The sequence below is a fragment of the Leucopleurus acutus genome (genome assembly GCF_964270905.1).
Source record: "Leucopleurus acutus genome assembly, chromosome: 13".
NCBI classification, from domain to species: domain Eukaryota; kingdom Metazoa; phylum Chordata; class Mammalia; order Artiodactyla; family Delphinidae; genus Leucopleurus; species Leucopleurus acutus.
The window spans coordinates 40,246,381-40,273,243 of record NC_139155.1 but is presented as its reverse complement, the minus strand read 5'-3'; the positions used below and the strand labels follow the sequence as shown (position 1 = coordinate 40,273,243).

General features: G+C 38.9%; 1 protein-coding gene across 5 annotated transcripts in view; it reads left to right on the top strand.

Moving 5' to 3' along the window:
* Positions 1-26,186, top strand: part of GALNT1 (polypeptide N-acetylgalactosaminyltransferase 1) — a 136,315-nt gene extending 110,129 nt beyond the window's left edge. For all 5 annotated transcript variants that reach the window (XM_082853663.1, XM_082853662.1, XM_082853666.1 and 2 more), the window contains 7 exons: positions 2,011-2,181; positions 4,297-4,414; positions 6,096-6,276; positions 7,152-7,291; positions 19,095-19,193; positions 19,678-19,812; positions 25,015-26,186. In XM_082853663.1, coding sequence (XP_082709789.1) covers positions 2,011-2,181; positions 4,297-4,414; positions 6,096-6,276; positions 7,152-7,291; positions 19,095-19,193; positions 19,678-19,812; positions 25,015-25,161 — 991 coding nt within the window. In that variant the 3' untranslated portion in view covers positions 25,162-26,186. The remainder of the gene's footprint in view (positions 1-2,010; positions 2,182-4,296; positions 4,415-6,095; positions 6,277-7,151; positions 7,292-19,094; positions 19,194-19,677; positions 19,813-25,014) is intronic.
* Positions 26,187-26,863: the final 677 nt, after the last annotated feature.

The window sequence follows — 26,863 nt, the reverse complement described above, 5'->3', positions numbered from 1 at the left end:
ATGATTAGAAATACTTAGTAAACTATTATAGAATGTAAATTTACTAATTTAAGACGCTAAACTAATTTAATTTAGCTACACACACACACACACACACCCTTAACTAGCAAACATCATATCAATAGAGAAATGCAGAAAGTATTTTTTTGAAGATATTGCACAAGATAAGAATGCCCTGAATTATTACTGTTACTCAGTATTATTAGAAGCCTTAGATTTTGCAATAATATAAGAAATAAAGGGTAGAAGAATTGGAAAGGAAAAAAGCAAGTGCTGTCAATTGCAAATGATTCTTTTTTTTTTACGAAGAAAAGTAAACTATAAGTAGTAGAAATAATAAGAATTTAGCAGTGTAGCCAAACATAAGGTCACCATAGAAAAGTCAGTTGCCTTCTCCATACCAGCAGGAAGAGTTAGAAAATATAATGTAAAAAGAAGAAAAGAAATGATACCATTTATAATAGCAATGGAAATCATAGGCTATAATTAGGAATATGTTTAACAAATGATGCATGAAATAGAAAACTGTTGAAATTCATTGGAAAAATAATCTGAGCGGAGAGAAGGATAATGTTCATGGATAGAAGAGTCAATACAAAAATGTCATTTCTCTCCACATTGATTTATATAAATTCAATGTGTTTCTAATTGAAAATCTCAACAGAATTTTCTTGGAGAAACTGGCTGATTCTAACATTTATCTGGAAATACACATTTTAAAAAATAGCTAAAATACCCCTGAAAAAGAGGAGTCAAGTACAACTGGGCCTGCCCTACTAGACATCAAGACTTATTTTAAAGCTATTTTAATTGTGGCAGTGACGTATTGATGCAGGAGTTCACAAATAGACTAGTGAAACAGAGCCACTCCATGTTTCTATGAAAACTGGATTTATGACAGAGCAGGCACTTATGATTACAGCAGCAGAAAAAAAAAAAAGACCGTTAGATAAATAGTGCTAGAACAATTGGTCATCCATAAGGAAAATAAACGAAGTTGGATCCTTACTGCATGTAATACCCAAAATCAGTTTCATAAGGATTAAAGATAAACATGAAAGGCAAAAATATAATTGTTTTTGAAGATAATATGGGAGAATATGATTTGGGAGTAAGGAAAGATTTCTCAAATAAGACACCAGTCCGATGGGGAGGATATCACATACTCTAAAATGTGGCTCCCAAGGGCTCTGAGCAGAGGGCACTGTTTCTTAGAAGGGGCTGTGGGCATATGTGTTTTTTCAAGTTTATAAAAATCACAATACCAAAAGAAAAATGTTTCAGAGTGCGTGTTCAGACAATTTGTATGAAGAAATACAAACTGCAGGAAAAATACTCTTTCTAATCATTAGAAAAGATAATTTTTTTAAATCCAGAGATACTGTGTAACATTATTATAGTAACAAAATTGCAAGAAAATAGCATCCAAAGTTGATAGTATTATAAGGAATCTGTATATACATATAACACTTTTGGAAAGAAGTTATGAGTAGTGCCACAAAAAGTTCTTTCCTTTAATTCACTTATCTCACTCCTGGAAGTTCACTCTTAAAGCAAAAGTGAAACATTGTATATATGAACATGGTCACTTAGTATCTTAATAGCAAAGATATATAAGAAACACAAATGTCCAGAAGTCATTTATTAAGAAAATTGTTAGCTTAAAATTATTAAATATGTAGTCATTAGAATTATTAAATATATAGTCATTAAAAGTTATTTTTGAATACTGTAGAAATATTTGAAGTACTTTTACATGTGGCAAATATATAAAAGTATGAATGGAAGAGGGATGGAAGGTTATTTTCAGTAAGTTATAAATAAATATGATAAATAATTATGATGCTAGCTTGGTAGGATATAGCAGGGAATTTTTTCACCATTGTCCTTAACGTAATAGAATGTATTTTTATTTTAAAAACACTTAGTATACACTTGTTATATAGTTGTTACCATAGCCCTCAAAAAAGAAGGTTTTAAAAGATTTTTAATTTGCTTTTATGATTTTAGGAAGACAGTGGTCTGTCCTATCATTGATGTGATCAGTGATGATACTTTTGAGTACATGGCAGGTTCTGACATGACCTATGGTGGATTCAACTGGAAGCTCAATTTTCGCTGGTATCCTGTTCCCCAAAGAGAAATGGACAGAAGGAAAGGTGATCGAACTCTTCCTGTGAGGTAATTGATTTGTCAAACATTTTCCCTAATGTGTTATTGGCAGGGCATTGTGAAGCATTGGGGATCATATTAGAAGGATTATATGTGTATTTTGAAAGAAATGAAGGATTTGTGCACCATATATGTAGTTAAGAGCCATCTTTCATGTATATCATTATTTCAAAGAGGGATTTTTTTCCTCTGATGAATTAATAAAATTCGAATTTTTCATTTCTATAAATCTAGTGCCTGTGAGAAATGATAGTGACATGCATATGTTTTCATTCCTATATGAACAATGTTTTGCACATCTATAATTTATGCTTTAATTCAGTTGTTAGGGATAATAATATTTAACTTAAACCATCCCTTAATTAATTGTAAGTGCCAATATGTGAAAATAATACCTAAAACTGGGTAATAAAATGTAAAATGTAAGATTTTAAATTCAGACATGTACCATCTGATAAGGTTAGAAAAAGCTTGTTTCAAATATAAAAATAACTAGAATTGACAAAAGTATAAAAAAGGATCTCCATTAATGCATTTCTGCTTTTTCTTTTGTTCTATATTTGGTCTTATATAGATTTTTTTCAGAAAGGGATAAAAACCTTCATGCTATTCAGGACCTTTAGATAGAGACCTTGAGCCTTCTGAGCCATCCTAGGATTCCAGTTGCATCAGCCTGCTGCTTCTGTAGTAATTGAGAGTTCCTGCAGCACCAGGCTTTTTAGCCTTCTCCTCTCCAGAAGAGGAGAAGGCTTCCCAGATCTGTCTTCCTTTGAATTAAGTCCAGTTCTGACAAAGTTGAAGAGAGATTTCACTAATTCTATGCTCTTTCTCCCTAGCCAGCCCGAGTCCTTTCCTAGTAAAGGGACTTTTCCACTCTTTTGGTGACAGTTCAAATCACCATCTAAACATGATAAACAGTTCAAATCACCAACTAAACATTCCATACATGATTGACTTCTTTGAAAAATCTGATAAAAGCTTTGAGTCTTCTCTAAAGTGGGACTGGGGGTGGGAGGCAGGGATGCACATGTGCAAACAGAAGGGTTTACATACAAGTCTAGGAAATTTAGAGAGATCCCCAAACCTAGGTCAAGAAACCCCTGCACTAAATGATAATGCAGAGTGTCAGCCTATTTATTTCCTTTGACTCCTAAGATATTAGACTTTCTCATTCTTTTTTCTCTTCTAAAATCAAAGTAAGTCCTAACTTCTTTGTGGAAACAACTATTTCTACTGGAAAAGCAAATGCTGCCACCCTCACCAGTGCATGGAATGAGTATGTTTTAGGGTTACATAGGTAGCCAGTTCATCCTAAAATATGATCTCCATAGTGTCCTCTGTCCCTGGAACTTAATTACGGTCTCTTAGTTGGAACCCAATTTTTCTCCATATTCATTCTTCAAGGAAACCAATATTTGGTATTCGTTTATTTAAATCCTCCTTCATTATCATTTCTCTGCTTAATTCTACCTATTCCCACCCACTCTACATACCTAGGCCATGTTTTGAGGCAGAGAATTTACCATACTTGGTCAGGATGATGATCTCCTTACTTAGGAAGAGTATATTGATTTTATTCTGTACTTCACCTCCTTCCTTAAAGGTTGAGGGAAAGGGCTTCATTGCTTTCCTCCTGTTTAGTCTTACATCTTTGCAATATTTGCCACCCCTTAGAACCTGGCGTGTTAGAGCTGCTAACGTGAGTCTCGTTGGTTAATGTGGTCAACTGCATTTATGGTTGCTTGGAACTATGGAGTAGATACACAGTCAGATGGAGAGGATTATGAGAAATAGCTTCAATTTAAGGAGTTTGGGGTAGAAGCTCAGTCAGGACCTGAGGATCAAGAAAGGTACTGAAGACAGTAAGAGCCCTTGGGACTGGGCAGGGAAGGGTGTCCAGGCAGAGAAGGATGTCCAGGTAGGAGCTGTGGCAGCACAACTGGGGTGCAGGTCCAGCACAAAAACAAAGAAAGCCCTGGGAGCCTGTGAAAGTTTCTGCAGAGTGTGAGAATAAGCATTTATTCTGTAGTTACAAACAGTTATAAAACTACTTGTAAAAACAAAAACTGATAGTAAATTTTAAATTGTTACAATTAACGGTATAGTATTATGATTGAATTTCAGAACACCTACAATGGCAGGAGGCCTTTTTTCAATAGACAGAGATTACTTTCAGGAAATTGGAACATATGATGCTGGAATGGATATTTGGGGAGGAGAAAACCTAGAAATTTCCTTTAGGGTAAGTTCCCTTTGAAAAAAGTAATCTGTATAACCTCAAATATGGATATGCTTTAAATATTTATGTTATCTCTAAATAAAAATTAAAAAGTGAATTTAATATGAGTTTAATCAGACTTCACAGCCTTCAGCCCATAAAAAGTTTGGTGATACTATTAAAGGTTCATTATAAACTATTTTAAGCAAATAATTTAGTTAGATTACTAGTCCACCTGTAAAACTTATACAAGATTCCCCTGTTGTCTTTAATTTGTTACTTTCAAGGAAGTGATTCAAACTCTAAAAATAAACAAAAATAACACATAGTTTGTAGATGCTACTTTGTTACTTAACTGCCAAAAACATAATCTCACTTTCTTTAATATGCTTTGTCCTTCTGGTTTGAAAATTGTTCTCTCTTATTTAAACCTGGTCACTTTACCAGCTTTATATTTTTCCCCATAAAAAGAAAAAGGCGGGCTTCCCTGGTGGCGCAGTGGTTGAGAGTCCGCCTGCCGATGCAGGGGACATGGGTTCGTGCCCCGTTCCGGGAAGATCCCACATGCCGCGGAGCGGCTGGGCTCGTGAGCCATGGCCGCTGAGCCTGCGCGTCCGGAGCCTGTGCTCCGCAATGGGGGAGGCCACACCAGTGAGAGGCCCGCGTACCGCACAAAAAAAAAAAAAAAAAGGCAAAAGAATTCTGAAATTATTCTAAATGAATGGTAACCCAGTCAACCTTAAGTCTTATGCATTTCCTGTTCACAAAAAACAACATATTTTTAAAATGACATAGTGTATTTCTGAAAATAATGAACTTTAGACACATGGCCTATAGTGGAAATCACACTGAACTGCGCTGAAGTCTAACCCAGCTAGCTTGCTGTGTTCCTGGTAGATAGCTTTGCTCTTTGTAAAAGGAGAGGTTTGAACTCCAGATCATCTTGGAGATCCTACTTAGCTGTATCACTTTATGATCCTGTGAAAATGTTAAGGCAGGCACACAATATTTAACAAAATCAAAATTTTTCAAAATGTATTTTAATTGAAAATAGGTGTTTGACTTACGGAAAAATGTATTTTGAAAGGATAATTTCGTTAAGGATGTGAAACCAGTTAATGATCTTTCTTTTACCCCTTTTTTGTTTTTATTCTCACAAACACCATAGAGTGTGCTCTCACTGTCCACTGAATAACTCACGAGTAATCAAGTTTAGATTCCTAGGTTCTGTTTAATGTACAGGTTGTGACAGGTTTGGAGAAGGAGGAACAGATAGGACTCTGGCTGAATACTGCATGGTCAAAGTTTTTGACCACGAACCATATTAATAAATATACACACAACCCATAATATAAACATTTCATGAAACAGTATGTCCTTGTTAGTACTGGTTGCAGTTCATCAAATTTGAATTTTATGACCCTTGTAAGAGTGACGGCCTGCAGTTAGAGAAATACTGCTGTGGACCTCAAGTCTTTTCTGTATTTTGCATTTACCTATCTTTCTGAATTTAACCTTCAACTTCTGGTTTGATCAGAACCAAAAATTGAGGAAGCACTGGCTTTGGGACCATATAGCAGGAGCTCCACTGTACGCCCTTGATTCTGTGAAATTCCAGCTATGAAACTCAATAAGATGTGAACCTTTTTTTTTTTTTTAATAATTATCAGTGTTTAAAACTGGTCTTCTTTGCTGTTGTTTTCAGATTTGGCAGTGTGGAGGGACTTTGGAGATTGTTACTTGCTCACATGTTGGACATGTGTTTCGGAAAGCTACACCCTACACGTTTCCAGGAGGCACAGGGCAGATTATCAATAAAAATAACAGACGACTTGCAGAAGTGTGGATGGATGAATTCAAGAATTTCTTCTATATAATTTCTCCAGGTTAGCATTATCTTGCATTAGAATTACAAAACTAACTTTCTTGGTCTGATCCTAATGCATTCTGAAGAGAGATAAGAAGGAGTGGAAGAGAACCTCTGAGCAGAGGCCAGACACCTACCTCATAGGTTGTTGTAAGGAGTAAAGGAAGTCACATACGTATAGAAGGTGCTTAGCAGAATGCCTGGTATATGTCATTAACAGTAACAATACAGGATCCAGTCTTACAGAAGTCACTATTGGTCCAGGTGCTTTCCATGTTCTTTTTTTTTTTAAACCTAACTGCAACATTTAACATGTATATGAAAGCATCAAGTATTTCAAGGCCACTGCAGAGCCCTGTAACATGCCTCCAGGGACTTCTCTCCAGGAGTTTTTCTCTGCTCTTCTGAGTTTTGTGGCAACAGTTGTTCCATCAGCTATAAATCTGCCTGGCATTGTTACCATTCCATCCTCTTGAATCACCACAACACTGTGCAGTGGTAGCGCACACAATTCAGTGAGCTGTGAGAGACAAACCTGACTGGAAACAATTGCTCTGTTTAATCTCTGTTTCATATTTGGGCAAAATTGGTCTTTATTTTTGTCTTTGCCTTAACAAATATTAAACTTTTCTGACCCCATATAACTTACATTTGTATGTAATATTATTAGCATATATATCATTCTCAGATAAATTTAATTTTTCTTCGAAAAACACATATATTTCCTTGTTTTATACTTTGGGAGGTGGATTTATGGTATGTCACTTGTGTAGTCACACATCACCAAAATGATACTACTTTTCCTGTTTGACTGGCTTTTTAGATGCAATATATAAATAGAAATGTGTTACCTAACGGAACATTAATAATTCAGTCACTTATTTCTTTTAACAGGTGTTACAAAGGTAGATTATGGAGATATATCATCAAGACTTGGTCTAAGACACAAACTTCAATGCAGACCTTTCTCTTGGTACCTAGAGAATATCTATCCCGATTCTCAGATTCCACGTCACTATTTCTCTTTGGGAGAGGTAAAAAATATGTGTGTGTGTGTGTGTGTGTGTGTGTGTGTGTGTGTGTGTGTATTCTGTGTGGTTATTATGTTCTCACTGATATATAAAAAAGAATAGAGGTTACACTTCTAACAAGGGAGTACCTTCGTATTCAAGTTACCTCAAATGTGAGAAAGTTCTTGTTAGTTGAAGCAGTCTACTTATTAATTTTTTATCATATTTTTGTTAAAATAAGAATGCTCTACCTCTCACCTTTCACAGTTGGACTTTTGTTACAGTATATTAGTGTCTTTGATAGACTTCTTATTTTAACAAACTGGCCCATTTAGTTGAAACCATATATTCCTAAAGCTAATGTCCTAGCATTAATTAGCCCAAATTAAAGTGTGAGGAACTTCAAAGTAAAGATAAATTGTAAAGAACTGACAAGGAAACTTGAAAGACCATTTATAATAAGTTGTATTTTTAACACCCATTTATTTTCCCTTGGGAGTCCAAAATCTCAGTGTGGGCATGGAGGTGGGAAAGACTGTTGGTTAGCATACTTATCTCTGATGATGCCTTTAGTCATTGCTCTTAGAATTCAGCAGCAGATCTTCTTGAAACTGAAATAATTTACTAATTAGTGCTTATAATTAGCCAACACTATTAGTTGTGCTTTGGAGTTTGGCCTTTTTTATCTTTGTGGGTGCCCATGGTATAGGGTCTGGTGTGAGAGAGTCTTGCCTTCTTACCTTCTGGTATAACTACCAGGATGGTCACAAGGAAGTATTTCTTGTGCCCTGTCCCACTGTTTTCCTAGAATGTTGACAGCCGTTCTTTCTGGTTCCCAGCCAAAGCTGTGCTCTGTGTGTAGGAAATCTAGATGGGTCCTTCTCTTTAGTCCAGGGGTCTGATCGAGTCAGGGGTTTTAGTAGCTTCATAGGGCTGCCATAATAAAATACCACTTCTGGCTTAAACACAGAAATGTATTGTCTCACAGTTCTAAAGACTAGAAATCCAAGATCAAAGTGTGGGCAGGTTTGGTTCCTTCTGAGGTCTATGAAGAATCTGTTCTCTGCCTCTTTCTAGCTTCTAGTGGTTTGCCGACAATCATCGGTGTTCCTTGGCATGTAGAAGCGTCACCCTGATCCCTGCCCTCATCTTCACATGGCATTCTCCTGTGTACGTGTCTGTCTCCAAATTTGCCCTGTTTATAAGGACACCAGTCATATTGGATTAAAGCCTACCCTAATGACCTCGTTTTAACTTGATTACCTCTGTAAAGAACCTATCTCCAAATAATGTCACATTCTGAGGTGCTGGGGGTTAGGACTCCAACATGTGAATTTGGAGTGGGGACACAATTCAATCCATAACAAAGATTGAGCTAGGTGGGGCTGGGTTGCAGTTTTAGGGAAGACTTAGTTCACTTCTGGCTCATGTATGTTTCTTGGAGGGGTCTCTGTCTCCTCAACCCTGAAAGTTTTGCCTTTCTGAGGTTTTGAGATTAGTATACTTTAGCCTCCCACCTTGTTCAGTGGGGGGAACCAGTTTTTATTCTTTCAGGTCTTCTGTCTAGCAGGAATTTGTCTCCTAAGCACCAGGAGATGTGGAAGATTTTTTTTTAAATTTTATTGAAGTATAGTTGCTTTACAGTGTTGTGTTAATTTCTACTATACAGCAAAGTGATTCATTTATATATATACACACACACACACACACACACACACATTCTTTTTCATATTCTTTTCCATTATGGTTTATCACAGGATATTGAGTATAGTTCCCTGTGCTATACAGTAGGACCTTGTTGTTTATCCATCCTATATATAATAGTTTGCATCTACTAATTCCATACTCCCTATCCATCCCTCCTCTACATCCCCCATTGGCAACCACAAGTCTGTTCTCTATATCTGTGAGATTGTTTCTGTTCTGTAGATAAGTTCATTTGTGTCATAATTTGGATTCCACATATAAGTGATATCATATGGTATTTGTCTTTCTCTTTCTGACTTACTCTGCTTAGTATGATAATCTCTAGGTCCATCCATGTTGCTGCAAATGGCATTATTTCTTATGGCTGAGTAGTATTCCATTGTATATATGTACCATATCTTCTTCATCCATTCATCTGTCTATGGACATTTAGGTTGCTTCCATGTCTTGGCTATTGTAAATAGTGCTGCAGTGAACACTGGGGTGCATGTATCTTTTCAAATTATAGTTTTCTCCGGATATATGACCAGTTGTGGGATTGCAGGATCATATGGCAACTCTGTTTTTAGTTTTTTGAGGAACCTCCATACTGTTTTCCATAGTGGCTGCAGCAATTTACATTCCCACCAACAGTGTAGGAGGGTTCCTTTTTCTCCATACCCTCTCCAGCATTTGTTAGTTGTAGACTTTTTAATGATGGCCATTCTGACCAGTGTTAGGTGATACCTCATTGTAGTTTTGATTTGCATTTCTCTAATAATTAGCTATGTTGATCATCTTTTCATGTGCCTGTTGGCCATCTATATGTATTATTTGGAGAAATATTTATTTAGGTCTTCTGCTCATTTTTTGATTGGGTTTTTTTTTGCTGTTGTTGTTGTTGTTATTGAGTTGTATGAGCTGTTTGTACAGTTTGGAAGTCCTTGTCGGTCACATCATTTGCAAATATTTTCTCCCAGTCCATAGACTGTCTTTTCATTTTGTTTAGGTTTCCTTTGCTGTGCAAAAGCTTGTAGGTTTGATTAGGTCCCGTTTGTTTATTTTTGTTTTTATTTCCATTGCCTTGAATGACTGACTTTAAAACATTGGTATGATTTATGTCAGAGAATGTCTTGCCTATATTCTCTTCTAAGAGTTTTATGGTATCATGTCTTACATTTAAGTCTTTAAGCCATTTTTAGTTTATTTTTGTGTATGATATGACGGTGTGTTCTAATTTCATTGATTTACATGTCGCGGTCTGTCCAACTTTCCCAGTACCACTTGCTGAAGAGACTGTCTCTTCTCCATTGTGTATTCTAGGCTCCTTTGTCAAAGATTAATTGACCGTAGGTGTGTAGGTTTATTTCTGGGCTCACTATTCCATTCCGTTGGTCCATATGTCTGTTTTTGTGCCAAAACCACACTGTTTTGATTACTGTAGCTTTGTAGAATTGTCTGAAGTCTGGGAGAGTTATGCCTCCTGCTGTATTCTTTTTCCTCAGGATTGCGTTGGCAATTCTGGGTCTTTTATGGTTCCATATAAATTTTAGGATTATTTGTTCTCCTTCTGTGAAAAATGTCATGGGTAATTTGATAGGAATTGCATAAATCTATAGATTGCTTTGGTAGTACGGCCACTTTAACAATATTAATTCTTTCAGTCCAAGAGCATAAAATATCTTTCCATTTCTTTGAATCATCTTCAGTTTCCTTTATTAATGTTTTATAGTTCTCAGCATATAAGTCTTTCACCTCCTTGGTCAGGTTTATTCCTAGGTGTTTTTTTTAAATGCAGTTTTGAAAGGGATTTTTTTTTTTACTTTCCCTTTCTGATATTTCATTGTTAGTGTAAAGAAATGCACCCGATTTCTGTTATGTTAATCTTCTATCCTGCTACCTTGCTGAATTCGTTCATCAGTTCTAGTAGTTTTTGTGTGGAGTCTTTAGGGTTTTATATATATAGTATCATGGCATCTACATATAATGACAGTTTTCCCTCTTGAGATGTGGAGGATTTCATTCTCCCTTTTAGCCACAGCTTCCCATCCACTGACAGCACAGCAAATGTCCCATGAGGGGAATGGCCTCGTATTTGGGGCTCCTCTGATTTTTATTTTGTCATGCTAGCCTTCACATAACCAGCATCACTGTGCTCTTTCCTTGAGGAAAAGACCCTTTTGGGCCACACCCTGTCCTCAGCCTGCACCATCAGCAAATGTCCTTACTAGGAAGACATCTGGTGATTGTCAGCTCACCCAGGGAGGGCTCTTCCCTTTCTGGGATTATAGTTCACCTCACCCTAATTGCTTCCATTGCTCTCTAATAGACTCAAAAATAGGATTTCTGCAATTTAGCTGTTTTTCCCTCTACTTGTTGGAGAAGTGTTGGACTACTATGTGTTACTACTGAGAAAGTGCTTTTCCTCTTCTTTACTACAGTGCAATACCTCAAGCCAGGGGGCCATAAAGATTCTGGTTCTCCTTTCTTAATAATCTTCTAATTCCCCAAGGTCCCTCTTTTTATTAGGTCAAGGCAGTGATTTTCAATTTTCTGATTACAACCCAGAAGTGGTTTATACATCAGTTTAGCTACTTATGGCCAACATTTTTTAATAGCTTAGGAAATACTGTATGAAAGTGCATTGCTTATAGTAAAGAAACTTTGTTTTTACTGGGTCTGTCTGCGGTTCATTGCAAATCTTTATAAATCTTGAAATTATAAAATTGACTTTTTGAAGGCATGTGAATCCAAATAGAAAAAAAGAAAAACTCAACACTTCTGTGACAGGAATTGATAGCAGGGCAAAATTTTCTTTGTAAGTCACGACAGGGAATGATGATTTGTGTGGACAGGGCCACATCCAGGTCCCACCCCAGGACTGAATCTTCCTGACACTCAGGAAGAGTCGGCCCCCCCCACCCCCGATCTGCAGGAGGTTGTCACTTCTTCCTTCCTTTCATTCATTCAACAAATATTTGCATATGGACTATTTGATAGATACTATTTTAAGTACTGGGAATACAGTGAATAAAATAAAGTCTCTGCTCTTGTGGATCTTACAGTCTCTGGAAGAAGACAGATTTTTCTTTTTTTTTCAAATATTCACGGTGTCAGGCGGTGGTAAGGACAAAGGGGATAGAATGACTTGTGGGTGGGAGTGGTGGTGCTCTTTTATGTGGAGTAGTTGAAAAAATCCTCTCTTATAAGGTGATTTTTGAGCAGAGATCTGAAGGAAGTGAAGGAGCAAGTCAGATGAATTTCTGGGGAAAGAGTGTTCCAGGCACAAGGAAAACAAGTGCAAAGGCCCTAAGACAGGAATGTACTTTGGCACATTCCAGAAGCAGCAGAGAGGCCAGTTGTCTGGGTATAGTGGACAGGGGGAGAGCAGAAGAAGGTAAGGTCAAGACGTAGTGAGGGCCAAATCACATAGAGCTTGTAGGCCATAGTAAGGACTTTGGGTTTTGTTCTGAGGTGGGAAGTTGCAGGGAGAGATGAGCAGACTTTCACTGAAAAGGATCAGATTGTCTGCTATGTCAAAAAGAACTCTGTGGGAACAAGAGTAGAACTGGTGTATTGGTGAAAGGAAAAGAATAGCCAAGGATTATATTAAGATTTTGACTGAGACTCTGGGGCAGTGAAGTTGGCCTTACTGAGATGGGAAGGCCTGTAGAGCAGGTGCAGAAGGCGCTCAGCAGTGCAGTCTGGGACATGTTAACATTTCATCCAGGTAAAGATAGTGGATAGATATTTGCATTAAAAAACCTGCAGCTTGGACAAAAGTTTGCGATGGAGATCTAAAGTTAGGGGTTGGCAGTATATAGGTGGTTTTTAAAACCACAAAACTTCATGAGAGCACCTTGCGGGGGGAGTGAATGTATTGTAGATGGACAAGAGGACTGAGGACCAAGCCATAAAAAACTCCACAATTTAGAAATTGTGAAGGTGAGAAGGAATCAGCCAAAAAGATTGAGAAGGAGAGAGCATTGAAATAGGAAGAGAGGGAATTCCCTGGCAGTCCAGTGGTTAGGACTCTGTGCTTCCACTGCAGGGGGCACGAGTTCTATCCCTGGTCAGGGAACTAAGGTCCCACAAACCACATGGCATGGCCAAAAAAAAAAAAAAACAGTTACTATTTCTGAAATAGGAAAAGAACCAAGAAAGTGATGCCCCAGTAAGTGAAGGACTTGCTTCAAGAAAGAGGGAAGTGATCCATCGTGTGGAACACTGCAGAGAAAGAAGGGAGACAAGTCCTGAGAACCAGCCGTTGGATTGGTGAGGGAGACGCTGTCAGGAGGCTCCATCTCACTGTGTCAAGTGGGTTCCGGTGGAGATCGGTAGGGACGGAATCTCTGATGGCTTCACAGGAGATCAGGAGAAGAGGAAGTGGAGATCATGAGTGTGGATAAGAAATTTTGCTGTAAAGCTGAACAGAGAAATGAGTGGTAGCTGGAGGGGTAAATGGGGTTAAAGAAGGTTTTTTCTGTTTATTTTTGCTAAGATGAAACTGTGCTGATGCCAAGGACACAAAAGAGAAAATGTGAAGATAGAAAAGAGCCACTGCTTGCAGGAGTCCAGGAGTCACGTTTAGTAGGTGGGGGAATGGGCTGTGGTGCACAGTGGAGGTAGAGGCTGGAGGGCGGGCAGTTCATCCACGCAGCTGGAAGGAAGTGGGGGCCGGGGCCAAGTCAGGCAAATTGTGGGTTGAGAGCTGGAGGCTGGTAGTTTGAGGTGGGAGTGTGAGGGACTTCTCTGGTGAGCTTTGTTTCTTCAGCTGAACACAAGATCGTTGGCTGAGAGTAAAGAGCGGGTGTTGGTGATGGGGGAAAGAGGAGGAGATGTAACGTGGAAAAGTAGGATGCGGTAGAGCAGCTAGATCACAGCGGGGAGCTGCGCGGTGGTGAGTTAGAAACTGATCGGCCTGGTTGCAGTGTCTTCCAGTGCCAGAGCGAGCACAGACTCCTTGTTTGTCCTTGGTAGTTCCTAAGGCTACTTCATGGTTGACCTGAGCTCCCTGCCTCTGAACTTTGTTGTGGTTTAAGGAAGTCACCTCAAACAAGCGAGGGTATGTGGAGTTCCTTGTCTCATTAGTGAGTATCCATTCCCTTTGCTGGGGCCTCATTCCTGTTAAGAAAGGCCCAGCGTGGGTGATGCCATGGGAAGATTGATAGCAGTTGCTTGCCTTCAGAATAAAGAATGAGGAGCTTTTTTTTTTTTTTTTTTTTTTTTCCCAGAACTGACCCAATTTTGGACAACACCTAGGCATTGTTAGCTAGGTCAGAATATAGGCATATTACAAAGAGCCACTTGTCTAACACACAGTAGATGATTGCCTAGGCAAGCTTGCCTTTTACCTGCCTCTTGCCAGCTGGCTTTCTATATAAGAAACAGATTTTACCCTCTGTGGCCTGCTTGTTATTACCTTAGTAACTAAGCAGCTGGTCTTAAGCATTTATGTCCTTAATACTAGGCCACACTGTCAGGTCGAAGCTCTGATTTTGGGACTGGGGTTGTTCTCGAGCACCAGCCAAAGTGCAGCTAGGGAGCTTGTGCTTGTGATAGCTCCACCTCTGTGAGCCTTCCTTTGCTAGGACTGGAATTTAGCCTATCAGGTACCTCTTGTCATGTTACAAGGGCCCAGGGAAACCTGAAGTCATAGGATTTTAGAGCAGAAAGGGAAATCGGAATGTGTACATTTAGCACGTCTGGCTCCACAAAGTCTGGCTCTCATAGCTCCTGTAGGGACCTGGAACTGAATAAATGTGTTTCATTGTGATATCTAGTTGTTGTTAATCCAAGAGGTGAATTGTCTAAACAGCAGACACAGAAAGCAAATAATCCAGACTCTTAACAGTGTAGCCAGGCTTATGGACTGACCATTTACTTTTCCACCCTAAAATTTACTGAGCATGAACTTTATGTCAAGCACCAGTCTGATGCTTTGCAAATATTAACTCATTTCCCAGCACTCTGAGATAGGTGCTATTTTCCCCCACTTCACGGGTAAGTAAATTAAGGCACAAATGGTTTAAGCAACATGGCTCAGGTCACAACCACAAAATGGAAGAGACAGGATTTGAACACAGGCAGTCTGGCTTGAGAGCTTGTGCTCTTAACGACTAACACTCATACCCTTTCTCGTATCTAACCAGTATTACCCTCATGGCAGAGAGGGAAAAAGTAAATCTAGATTCCGTAATAGTAGATTCCAAGAATCCTTTAACTGCTTATATTGTCTACCCTAATGAAGGTGCCAGGATTCTGGAGGAGACTATAGCAGAAACCAAGAAACTTAGGCTCTGATTTCTTGCCTGGTTTCCCGGGAATGAGTGCATTCACAATCATCAACTCATAAGGTTGAAAATAATATTTTAGTGACAGCTGTTGTACACCTGAGTTAAGGAGAACCAACAGCTGTTGTGGACCTACTAGGTGTCGGTTTCTGCTGGGTCTCTGTATGTGTTACCTCGCTAAGGGATCTCAGCAAATGTGAGAGAGAGTGTTATCCCTGTTTTACAGATGAGAAAATGAGGTTTGTACAGCAACATTTCCCACTTACTATGTTCTAAAGAATGCTGGTGTCTGATATCTCTCAAGGTGCCTGTTAGAAAGGCAAGGGATAGGGGAGGAGGGGTGGATTTTATGGCCAAAAATGTTTGGGAAATGCTGCTTTATAAAAAGCAGCATTATATCCTTCTGTACTATCAGTCCCCATCCCTACCAAGAGTCTATGTTAAAAGGCTTTGAGAAGTCCTTCAGTAAAGAAAACCTATTCAAATTTGTTAATCTGGTATTTCCCAAACATACTTGATCACAAAATCATTTTTTCAGTGGCAGATACTGAAAAACAGTTTATTCAGTTGTTCAAATCATGGTTTTGGGAATCACTGTCTTAGAGTACTGACCTGCCAAGGTCGCATGGCAGGTGGAGCCGGGCGTGAGGCCCAGCTCTGCGTGTCCCCCGACCCTGAGCTCTCATGCCTACCCATCTGCCTCCAGACGCCTTGAAAGTGCGGCTATTTTCCCCTGACTTTTTTTAAGTGTCAGATTTTGAGTAACCAAGTCTGGTACCTATTTCCATTCCAATATGAACATTGAAACAAGTATTATCACCACCGTTCCATAGTTCACTAGAAAGCCGGTAATTGGTTACATAGCCTTAAAGCTGTATAGAATTACCATTTTGAACATCTGATTCAACTTTTTTTTTTAATGTTCCTAATTTTTCCCTTCCGCAAAGACTCTTCAAAGTTAACTCCCACCAAAGAAACCTATTAAATGATCTCCTGCCTCCTGACATCATAAAGAACAGAGTTGTTCCCAAAACTCACCCCTAGGCATCCTGGTTTTTCATGTCCTTCAAAAATCATCTCACACACTCTGTAGGTGGGGTAGCCCACATGTATTACTACAAAGGAGGGGGATATTCCCTGAAAATTGTCTTCGCTAGCAATCTAACATGTGGAAAAACCAGCCTGAAGAGCAGCTCAAAGATGCCACTTTATGCGTTGAGCCAGACAGAATCCTCTCTGCCCAGGGACCAAACATCACAGCTCCCCTTCTACAGAAGGTCCTTCCTCACCGAGTGTGCGGGGCTTCTCTCCACCCCTCCCCTGCACTTTGGAGAAGTGCCATCAGGCCCCACCAGAGGCCCACCCACTCTCTGACCACCCGTCTCAGCTGGGCCACGTCTTGCTGATCAAGGTTCATTGTCACCAAAACAGTTGTTGGGAAGTAATGGTTTCCAATCCTTGGAGAACTCTACTTTTAACATCTAGTTGTCAGTAGTATCCTCAAGGGTTGGAGGCTCAGATCTCTTATGTCAGAAAACAATCCAGAATTGTTCATAGGAATGGTGTAAGGTACAGGTAAAACTCATAGGACAATGCCTGGTGCAGAGTAAGTGTAATTTATTTGCTGTAACTTTTAGCAACATCAGTTATGGAAACAGAATAGCCAAAGTTGATTTATTATAATATAGTTACTGAGTGATAGGAAGTCCAATTACATTTGGGGAGAATTTTATTTTTTAATTTTTTTGCGGTACGCGGGCCTCTCACTGTTGTGGCCTCTCCCGTTGCGGAGCACAGGCTCCTGACGCGCAGGCTCAGCAGCCATGGCTCACGGGCCCAGCCGCTCCGCGGCATGTGGGATCTTCCCGGACCGGGTCACGAACCCGTGTCCCCTGCACCGGCAGGCGGACTGTCAACCACTGTGCCACCAGGGAAGCCCAAGAATTTTATTTTTTTAATTTTTATTATATTAAGTTTGATAAAAGATAATTATTTAACCAAAAAAACCCATTCCATGTGAGAGGGAGAAGCTGACAATAATGTTGGTTCTTCCCTAATCATTTCTGTGACATTTATCACCTTTCTTCAGAAACCTCTACATCTATATTTAAAAGAAAAAAATTGAGGAAAACAAAGGACTGGGGAGTTTGTAACTTTTTCAAAAGTATAAGGAAATAATTGTTTTATATGAATGTATGAGATAAAGACTCACCTTGTCAAAATTTGAACTAAATTTTTTGTCAAGTAAGATAGCCATGATCATCAGGTATTAATTGATTATCCATTAAGGTGCAGAAAGGTGTGTTTTATGTAAAATTGTATCTAACTATAAAACCTTTTGTAAACTCTATTTATGAGGTAATAGGTTTCTGCTTTAAAATAACGGATAAAAAGGTGATCTGCATTACGTGGTAAAAGAATTCCTGGATGCTGATGTGATATGCTACACCCAGGAAAAAAGGCCTTGTGATTTCCAGCTTGAATAATTTGACAGCTTGTGGGATTATTAATAAAACTAGGGGTATCAGGGGAAGAGGGGAATATATGGAGGAGTGATGATGGATGTTTGTTTTAGGTAGCATTCCTCAGGGTCAGGGGTGGAGTGGCAGGGGTATGTTGAAATATTCGGGTGAAGAAGTATTAGCATTAAGGAGTTGGAAAATCCTGTTTTTGCATGAACTGAGTTTGAGGTTTTGATGGAATAGCCAGATGGAGTTGACTAGCGATAAGGTGGCAGCACAGAATTATTACCGTTTCTGAGTCCACTACGTGCTCGACTCCGAAGTAGGCATGTGGATGCACTGTCTTACCCAACCTCAACATAGAGCTGACTAGTCTCTCTTAGGAAATTGTCCTCAGAGGGTTTGGATCATTTGGACTTAAACCCAGGCCTCTCTTTTGCCAAAGCCCCAGTTCTTACTCTGATCCTCTGGGAATAATACAGTTATTCATACTTACGCTATTGTATCTTTATAAGAAAAAAATGCATCTGGACTTGTTAGTGCCTTATTAAAATAGTGGAATAATACATAGACTATACATGTTTATAAAAATAAATGGGTTATTTGTGGTTTTAACTTTCCCCCCAGTTTATCTCTCACACACAATTACTCCTTTTCTATCTACATGACATGACAGATATAGTTTGTCCCACTTCTCCCTTCCGGCTTACCTGCTGACAGTACCACCCATGACAACAGATTTAGAACTTTACAAATGTCTATTAATTTGCCATATGCTTTTAAACTGTAGTGGTTCAGAGGAAAAACATATATCAGTGCTTAAAATATTCTTCCTAATTCAGATGACTGATTCAACTTTTTTATGTAACTGACAAGTACCTAATGGAAGAATGGTGTTTACACTACACACCATGCTTAGGCTTTCCAGTTAAGCCAAGTTCCAGGTTCTTTGCTTAGAAAATACCCACCTTGAGCCTCCTAAGAAGTCATCAAAGTAGTTATCAATAGTAATGCCCCCTTATCTTGGTGGCAAACAGTGTCCACAGGGAGCTGTTAAGTTGCTTTAAATTATTAGGCAAACTAGAGCTTACTGGGTTAAACACAAATCATAGAAGAACAGTTTGGGATGAAAGAAAGAAAGAACTTAAAGGATTTCTCCATGAAACACAAAAATTACTTATATAAATAGTAAGACCTTTCTAGATCACAGAATCTTAGATAGCCAGACAGTGATTTTTTTTTCCCTCCCAACTCATAGCCCTTACCTAAGGAATTAAGAGATTTAGTGGGAAGTTTAGATTGATTTTAATGTGTGTGTTAGATATGTGTGTGTCTGTCTAGTTAACCTCTCTAACTCGTGATATTTTTCATTCATTGTCCCCCTAGATACGAAATGTGGAAACAAATCAGTGTCTAGATAACATGGCTAGAAAAGAGAATGAAAAAGTTGGAATTTTTAACTGTCACGGTATGGGAGGTAATCAGGTGAGTATTTTAGTAAAGCTTTAAAGGGGTAATTTTTGGATTTGTTTTCATCTTCTTCCTTTTTTATTTCATGACGTCATTCAGGAAATATTTTCCTACCTTTAAAGAGAAAATAATAAAGACCTTTAGGAGAATAGAGCCTTCAATCTAATGATTATTCTTTAAATGAAACATTTGTAAAAGGCCCTTTCTGAGAACTGTGTTTACATTGTTGTACATGAGATTTATTCTGCCCTTTTTGGTCAAACAGATGACAACCCTTGACAGTACACTCAGTATATACAGAGAACTTAAGATCATTTTTTTTTCTTCTCTGCAAAAATAGTGGTGTCTTTTCTGAGTCATTTATTCTCCATTACACTAATAAAGTTCAAAAAGCATGTATCTTGAAATACTTGTCTTTTTCTCTGCCAGATTCTTCGGCATATAAAACGCTAATTTATTTTGCTGTTAAAGCTTATATGTGTGCACTTTTGTTTTTCAGGTTTTCTCTTACACTGCCAACAAAGAAATTAGAACAGACGACCTTTGCTTGGATGTCTCCAAACTTAATGGCCCAGTCACAATGCTCAAATGCCACCACCTAAAAGGCAACCAGCTTTGGGAGTATGATCCGGTGGTAAGTTATCCAGTTGAATATAGGAATAAAATTGGGTGTCATTGGGTGTATTGTATAAAATATTTTATATCTAGAAGAGTGAATTCTTGTGGAATCTGCATATGGATCAAATTGTTCTTATATTCCAAGAATTGACAGGTAGGAAAAGCAATATACGTAAAATAAACATGTTTTAATCTCTCCAGTAATTAAATTAGAATTGCCTCCAGTCCCTGGGTCCTCGTTGTTACTATGTAATCATTCTTCCCTCCGTATGTCCTTAAGCTTTGCCAGCCACTGTGGTAGAAATGGAACGGTTAAGTAGGCTTTTAAAATTACCGAATTAAACACTGAGGTAAAAGGTGAGATTTAATTAATGAAATTCTCTGGCTCAGTGATTTTTCAGTGACATATATAATAAAACTATTTGTCTTTGCTTTCCTCTGGAGCCACTCCCTCTCCCCACCTGCTATATGTTGTACTCAAATAGAGGTACTTAAAAGCAATCAAAGCATCTCCAGTAAACCTCTCTTCCTTTCCTCATACCTGGCTAACCTCCCAACTTATGCTTTTTTGCTCTGTGGTTCTGGAACCAGCACCAGCATCTTCAATATATCTTTCTCTGGTTCTTTTTCTTCCGCTTACAAGCGCTGGTTTTCTTCTTCATGTTGGGACAGACTTTTGTTCCTATTTTATTTTGTACATACCATCCTACTTTTCTCCTGTGCCGTATGATGGCGAGTGAATGGCTGGCACTTGTGCCTCTGGTTCTTCAACGTGGCTTCTGCCTTGGTCTGACACTATATAGAAACAGCCCCTGGATGCAAAGCCAGGACATTCTCGTCTCTTTTTCTTAACTTCTCTGTAGTATTTACTATTGCTAAGCAGATGCTCTTTTAAAATCCTTGTATCCATTGGCTTTAGATGCACTACTGTTTAGTTTCTTTTAGCTTTTTCTCTACTTCTTTTGTCTGCCTGGCTCACTCTGCTGCTTCATTCTACCCCCTCAATGGAGATGTCCAAACCAAGTTGTGACTTTGGCTGTCTTTTCTCCGTATACTGCATCACATACAAACCCTGGTCTACTTTTCATCTTCGACCAGCTATTCCCTGAACGTATCCTGTACTTTCCCACTTTACATTTAAGATCATACAGTTCCATCTGCCTAACAAATCCTGCCTGTTTTTGAGAGCCCAGAATTGACATCACTTCCATGGATCCCAGCCAGAAATTAGCTCTCTCTGTCTTAATTACAATTGTCTCTGACCCCTGTAATTCTGTGCTTCTTTGTAGTTATTTATCTACCAGTCTTTTTCTCCACTATTAGTTAGATCCTGGAGGGCAAAGACCATGTTTTATAAATCCTGGGTCTCCCTTCACAGTATTAAACTATAGTTAAAAAAAAAGTGTGTGTGTGTGTGTGTGTGTGTGTGAGAGAGAGAGAGAGAGAGAGAGAGAGAGCGCGAGCAGTAGCTCAGTTAATATGACTATTGGAAGCGGCCTGAATATTCTGTTGCAGGGTTTTCCATGGTGCATGCCGTTGCCATTTTGGATGTAGCTGCCCCAGGTCCTGCAGGATATATGGCATCTCTGAGTCCAGACAGTAAATGCCAGTGGCACCCCACAGTCATTGTGAAGCCAAAATATTTTGAAAATTAAAAAGCCTCCCAATTGTATATGTTCATTGAAGAATGATGGTATGTTTAATTAGGTAATATAAACCTATTTATAGTAGCATGAACAAATAGTGGTTTAGTTTTTTCTTAAGTCTGGATGTAAGTGGCTTCTGGCATGGATTCGGTGATACAGTGATGTCAGGGATAACATTGCAGCAATATTCTTGGCTTTTTCTTGTGGCCTCTAGAAGGCTGCTACAGTGCTCACCATCACACCCAACTCAAGACAGGAAGAAGGGAAGAGGAATGTTGCACTACTGCTTGAATTGCTCTTTATCAGGAAAGCCAAAGCTTTTCCTGGATCCCCTGCAGCAGGCTCTGCTGTGCCCCATGGGCCAGAACTTCATCTCATAGTGATCCCCCAGCCATAAGGGGAGGCTGGGAAAGCAGGCATTTGCATTTCCAGTCTTTATGGTGTGATGTGGCCAGGAGACAGGGAGTGGCAATGGCCATTGGCAGACTGTGTATAAGATACACAGTCTACCACAGCAGTTATTCAAAAAAAGTAAATGTTTGCGTAGAAATTAAGGAGCTAGAAGTGATTTAGGATATTTTGAAAGAACCAGTTATGAGTGTAAAGTTTTAAAACCCCTGGAGCACTCTGCAAGGTGTCTTCCCTGAGATTAAATTCTAGTATTGCCGGCTGGGTTCTCCCAGAAGCAGACTCCACTCCAAGGTTCATATTCAGGATGTTTATTAGGGAGCATCCTTTAGATCAACACCTGTGAAAAGGGAGACAGAAGAATTGGCAGAGGGAGGGGTCAAGCTGCGATGTGGGTCCCACAGTCTGAGCTGACTGCACAGGGAGCTCCGGACGGCCCATCAGAGTTGTCCTGCCTCCATCAGTTGAAAACTGCAGTCTGGAAGAATAACACTTATGTCAGTAATGTATAATCTAAAGTCATGAAATCTTAGATTTCAAAGGAACCCTAGAAATAAAATTCAGGACATTGTTTTTAATACATGTAGACATTGAAGCCCAGAATGGAAGTTAATTGCCCAAGGTCACAGAGCAGGTAAATGGTGTTACCAGATCTCAGACAGACCTGGGATTCTTAATCCAGGATTCTTTGCACAATACCATACTGTCTTCTATTAAATTTGTATATTATATCTTTGTCTTGTTTATAGTATACATTGCAGAGAGTTTACGACACCAGGCTCTTTTGCTTTGACTACTTGTAGCTGTCCTTTCTGGAATGAAAATGTAGATTTTGACACAGTTATATCTAGAGATTAGGGGTAGAGGGCGGCAAATTATTTTTTTTCTAGGTTGCAGGTGGACTTATGCAATGATAACTATAGCTTTCATCCTCCTTTCAGAGGTTACAATTAGCCTGTTGCCTTAGTTACACTCTTTCTGTGTGGAAACTAGTCCATGCTGATGGATCCTCTGCTGAGTACGGTGACCACAGTCCCCACAGAGTCACGAGCCACAGAACTCTGCCCCTGCTGTCAGCAGCCAGAGAGCTGTGTCTGGAACAGGGCTCTTCACCAGAGTCCTGGTCTCCTGAAGGGATGTTAGCTTCCTGAAATTATAGGGATTCTGTCTTAATTTTGAGCAGTTAAATACCCAGCATGTATCAATAACCTCTGTCTTTGTTACATGTTTATTTTAATGATTCTCAATAAGTGAAATAATGACATTTTTTAAAATTAGGGTGATAAAGACCAATTTCCCAACTAAGTTTTTTGTTGTGCTTTTTTGTTTTTATTAATACTGACAGTGGGCCTGATGAAGTTGGCCACTCAGAGAAGCTTTGAAGGGCCTTCTGGAATGTTTGGGGGGTTCTTTTTAAAGTGCTTTGTTTTTGTCTTACAAATGACCAAAGGCCTTAGCAGCAAGCTGTGTGCCTCGGCTCTCTCGGGGGGCTGCCAGACTGTGTCCGCGGCTGCTCAGGATGTTGTATGAGTGCCTCTGAGCTAGCCGGCACTTTCCGTTCATTATCTTAACATTTCCGCACAGCTCTAGAAGCATTCTTGTCCCCATTTTATAGATGAGGGACCTGGGGCTGAGAGAGGTTTTTGCTCAGGGGCATATTGTTGACATGTGACAAATCTGGGGTTCACTACAGAAATGTCTGACTGCAAAGTGCATCCCCTCAAAACAAACTACACAGCATCTGCATAAAAGTAAAAACAGCCCCAGCCATGCTGATTTTTCCCGGTCTTTTTATATATGTATGTATGTATGTATGCATGTATGGCTGCGTTGGGTCTTTGCGCAGGCTTTCTCTAGTTGCGGAGAGCGGGGGCTACTCTTCGTTGCGGTGCGCTACTCTTTGTTGCGGTGCGCAGGCTTCTCATTGCCGTGGCTTCTCTTGTTGCAGAGCATGGGTTCTACAGCGCAGGCTCAGTAGTTGTGGCGCATGGGCTTAGCTGCTCTGTGGCATGTGGGATCTTACCGGACCAGGACTCGAACCCGTGTCTCCTGCATTGGCAGGCAGATTCTTAACCACTGCGCCACCAGGGAAGCCCTTCCCGGTCTTCTTGTTATGCATTTATTGGAGCTAAAGTAAAGTATCTAACACTGACCCTTCGATATTACTGAAGTCAGTGTTGAGAGTAAACTGTGACATCTGCGAATGTGCACTGCCTTTTGCCAGCTTCCACATGGAGCATAACACAGAAGTGACTGAAAGCTAAAGTAGCTGTATTGTATACAGTCATTAGGTTTTGCTTTGTTTGAAGTTCAAATAGGTACAAAAGAGGTCTTACGAAAATGAAATGTTCCTTATGAAAATTAAATGAGATAAAAGAATTACATTAAAATAGAGCCGTGAGTAAAAATGTGTGAATAAACATATTTCCTTATAGTTACATACTTATTAGGATAACGCTTAATGCAAATTCCTACATAGCTGCTTTGGAGTTCTTCACCTGACCGGGGCTTGGTATCGGATTCACTAGTATGGTCAGTATGTGTCTGTTAACTCTCATCTGTCATGTTCTTTTGAAATTATCCTAAAAATCAGCATGACAGCATCAAGTCCGGAATGCAGACAAGTAGAGAGGAAGGTATATAGCCACATCTGTCAGCCACTTATTAAGGACTGTTGTATAAATCTTACGATTTCGAGTCTTCAAAAAGACCTGAGTTTCTAAAGACTTGAAACTTGGAATCACAGAATTAATTTGAAGAGCCTTATCATGGGAAAACGAAGCAGTTTTGAGATAGCTTTTTGAAAATAGGTTGAGGATCCTAAATTAGAAATCACTAATCTGATCACTTTTTTTAGGAAACTGAAGCACAAAAAAGTAAAATTTCTCACAGTATTACAGAGCTTATGGCAGAATTGGGACTTAGAATTGAGGTCATCTGACTGCAAATCCAGCAGAATGCACTGTACCCCCAGTGCCTTTCTCCCCCGACATAGCTCTTAATGCTGTCTTTACACAGGTACATTTCTCCATTGTCTTAAGTAATTTATATTTCAAAAACAAAACCCTTTTCTACAGAGGAATTTCATAATCACAAAAAATGGTTGAGGTGTTTTGGTTTTGTTTTCCACTTTCATATTAAGACTTCTTTCCTGTCATTTTCAGAAATTAACCCTGCAGCATGTGAACAGTAATCAGTGCCTGGATAAAGCCACAGAAGAGGACAGCCAGGTGCCCAGCATTAGAGACTGCAATGGAAGCCGGTCCCAGCAGTGGCTTCTTCGAAATGTAACCCTTCCAGAAATATTCTGAGACCAAATTTACAAAAAAAGAAAAAAATAAGGATTGACTGGGCTACCTCAGCATACATTTCTGCCACATTCTTAACTAGCAAAAAAGGAAAAGTGCTTTCCTCCTGCAGGATGTAAGGTTTATCAGCCATTAAAACTTAAACTGCTCTCTCTTTCACTAGCTGTGAACCGGCCTTCCTGTCCAAGGACGTGAAACTACATTAGTAGCGAGATTGTGCACACTGATGTTTACAAGATTAAGAGTCTTTCATCAAGAATCATTGTAAAGAATGTTCAGACTGAAACAATCTACGAAATGTGCTTTCCAGAGAGCTGCACCTTTTATGGTTTGCTTGCACATCAGTCATTTCTGCTGAATGTGCTGTTATAATGAAGAGATGTCCAAGATTTTTTTTCTGATTAGAACTGGTAGCCAGTATATTAAATATTGATATAAAAATAAATGAAAAAGAACTGGAACCAGATTCAGAATCATGAAAACATTTTTACAACAATTAAAAAGACTATATTAAACAGGGTTTAAAGGAAATTAAAACAGAACTATGAGAAGTACAATTTGTTATAGTATAGTATCAAATTTCTATATAGATTTTATACCTCAGTGGGGGAAAATAACTGATTCCAATGACATTTCATTCTGTTTTCATCTGTGATAGTCATGGATGTTTTTTTTTTCCTTGGGGTGCTGAAATTGAGCTGAAAAAGTGGCTCCTTGAACGTAGTTTTAATTGCTTTCTACAGTTTTTTTTATTTGGTTTGTGGGCTGTTGGAATTGTAATTTTTAATTGCCTTCAAAAAATGGAGATTTAAAATAATGTCTGGTTTCACTGAACAAGTTTGATATCTCAGTTGCTCTTGGGTCAACTGGCTTATAGACTTTCTCTCACACACAAATTTCTTATTAGATTTTCAACTTCCTAACTTGATTCAACTGATTATGTTTAATACCCAAGATTCATACTACTGTACTACAGATTTGTTTTCACAGCAATAAATCTTCTGTTCTTTGTTTATGATTCCACTCAATAGACGGCCTGCAGAAGTGATTTATTATTTGGGTATTTGGAGATGATACGTTTGATGGTTTTTTGGAAAAAACTTTTTTCACTCCATACTCAGATGTGCTTCATTGTCAAGTGCATATTTAGATTAGGTTCTTGAATTGTAATGTTGATCTGCTGCTTTTTTTTTAATAAAATTTGACTGAAAATGTTTAATTGGCATTTTTTAATGAGTTAGCTGAAGAAGTGCAGCTATTATTCCATATTATTAGTCCTGCATTTCTTCCCTAAATTGCATTTAGGTTAAATCTGTTTTATTTTTCTGATTTTTAATACAAGATAACCTGAGTATTGATTAAAGTTGAGTATCAATTAAATTGTTTTAATTATCGAAAGAAAATCTGATTGTGACATTTTTCCTGATACGTGAAGCAGTCCATTGGCAAAAGTGCATATATTTTTCTTCCTATTTGTAAGATTGTATTTAATGATATTTTCTTTGTCAAAGGCTCTCACTGCAGGCAGTGCTATTTCTTGTGCCTAAAAATGTTGTTGCATCACTAATGATGCTTGCCAAGTTGAGTGTACAGAAAGTTTCTCATATCCTATTCGTTAATATCAAGCACATGTGGATGCTTTAGGGTGAGGCTGTAGTACAGAATGCACAAATTTTGTCCCCAGGAAATCTGAGACAAAGGAGGT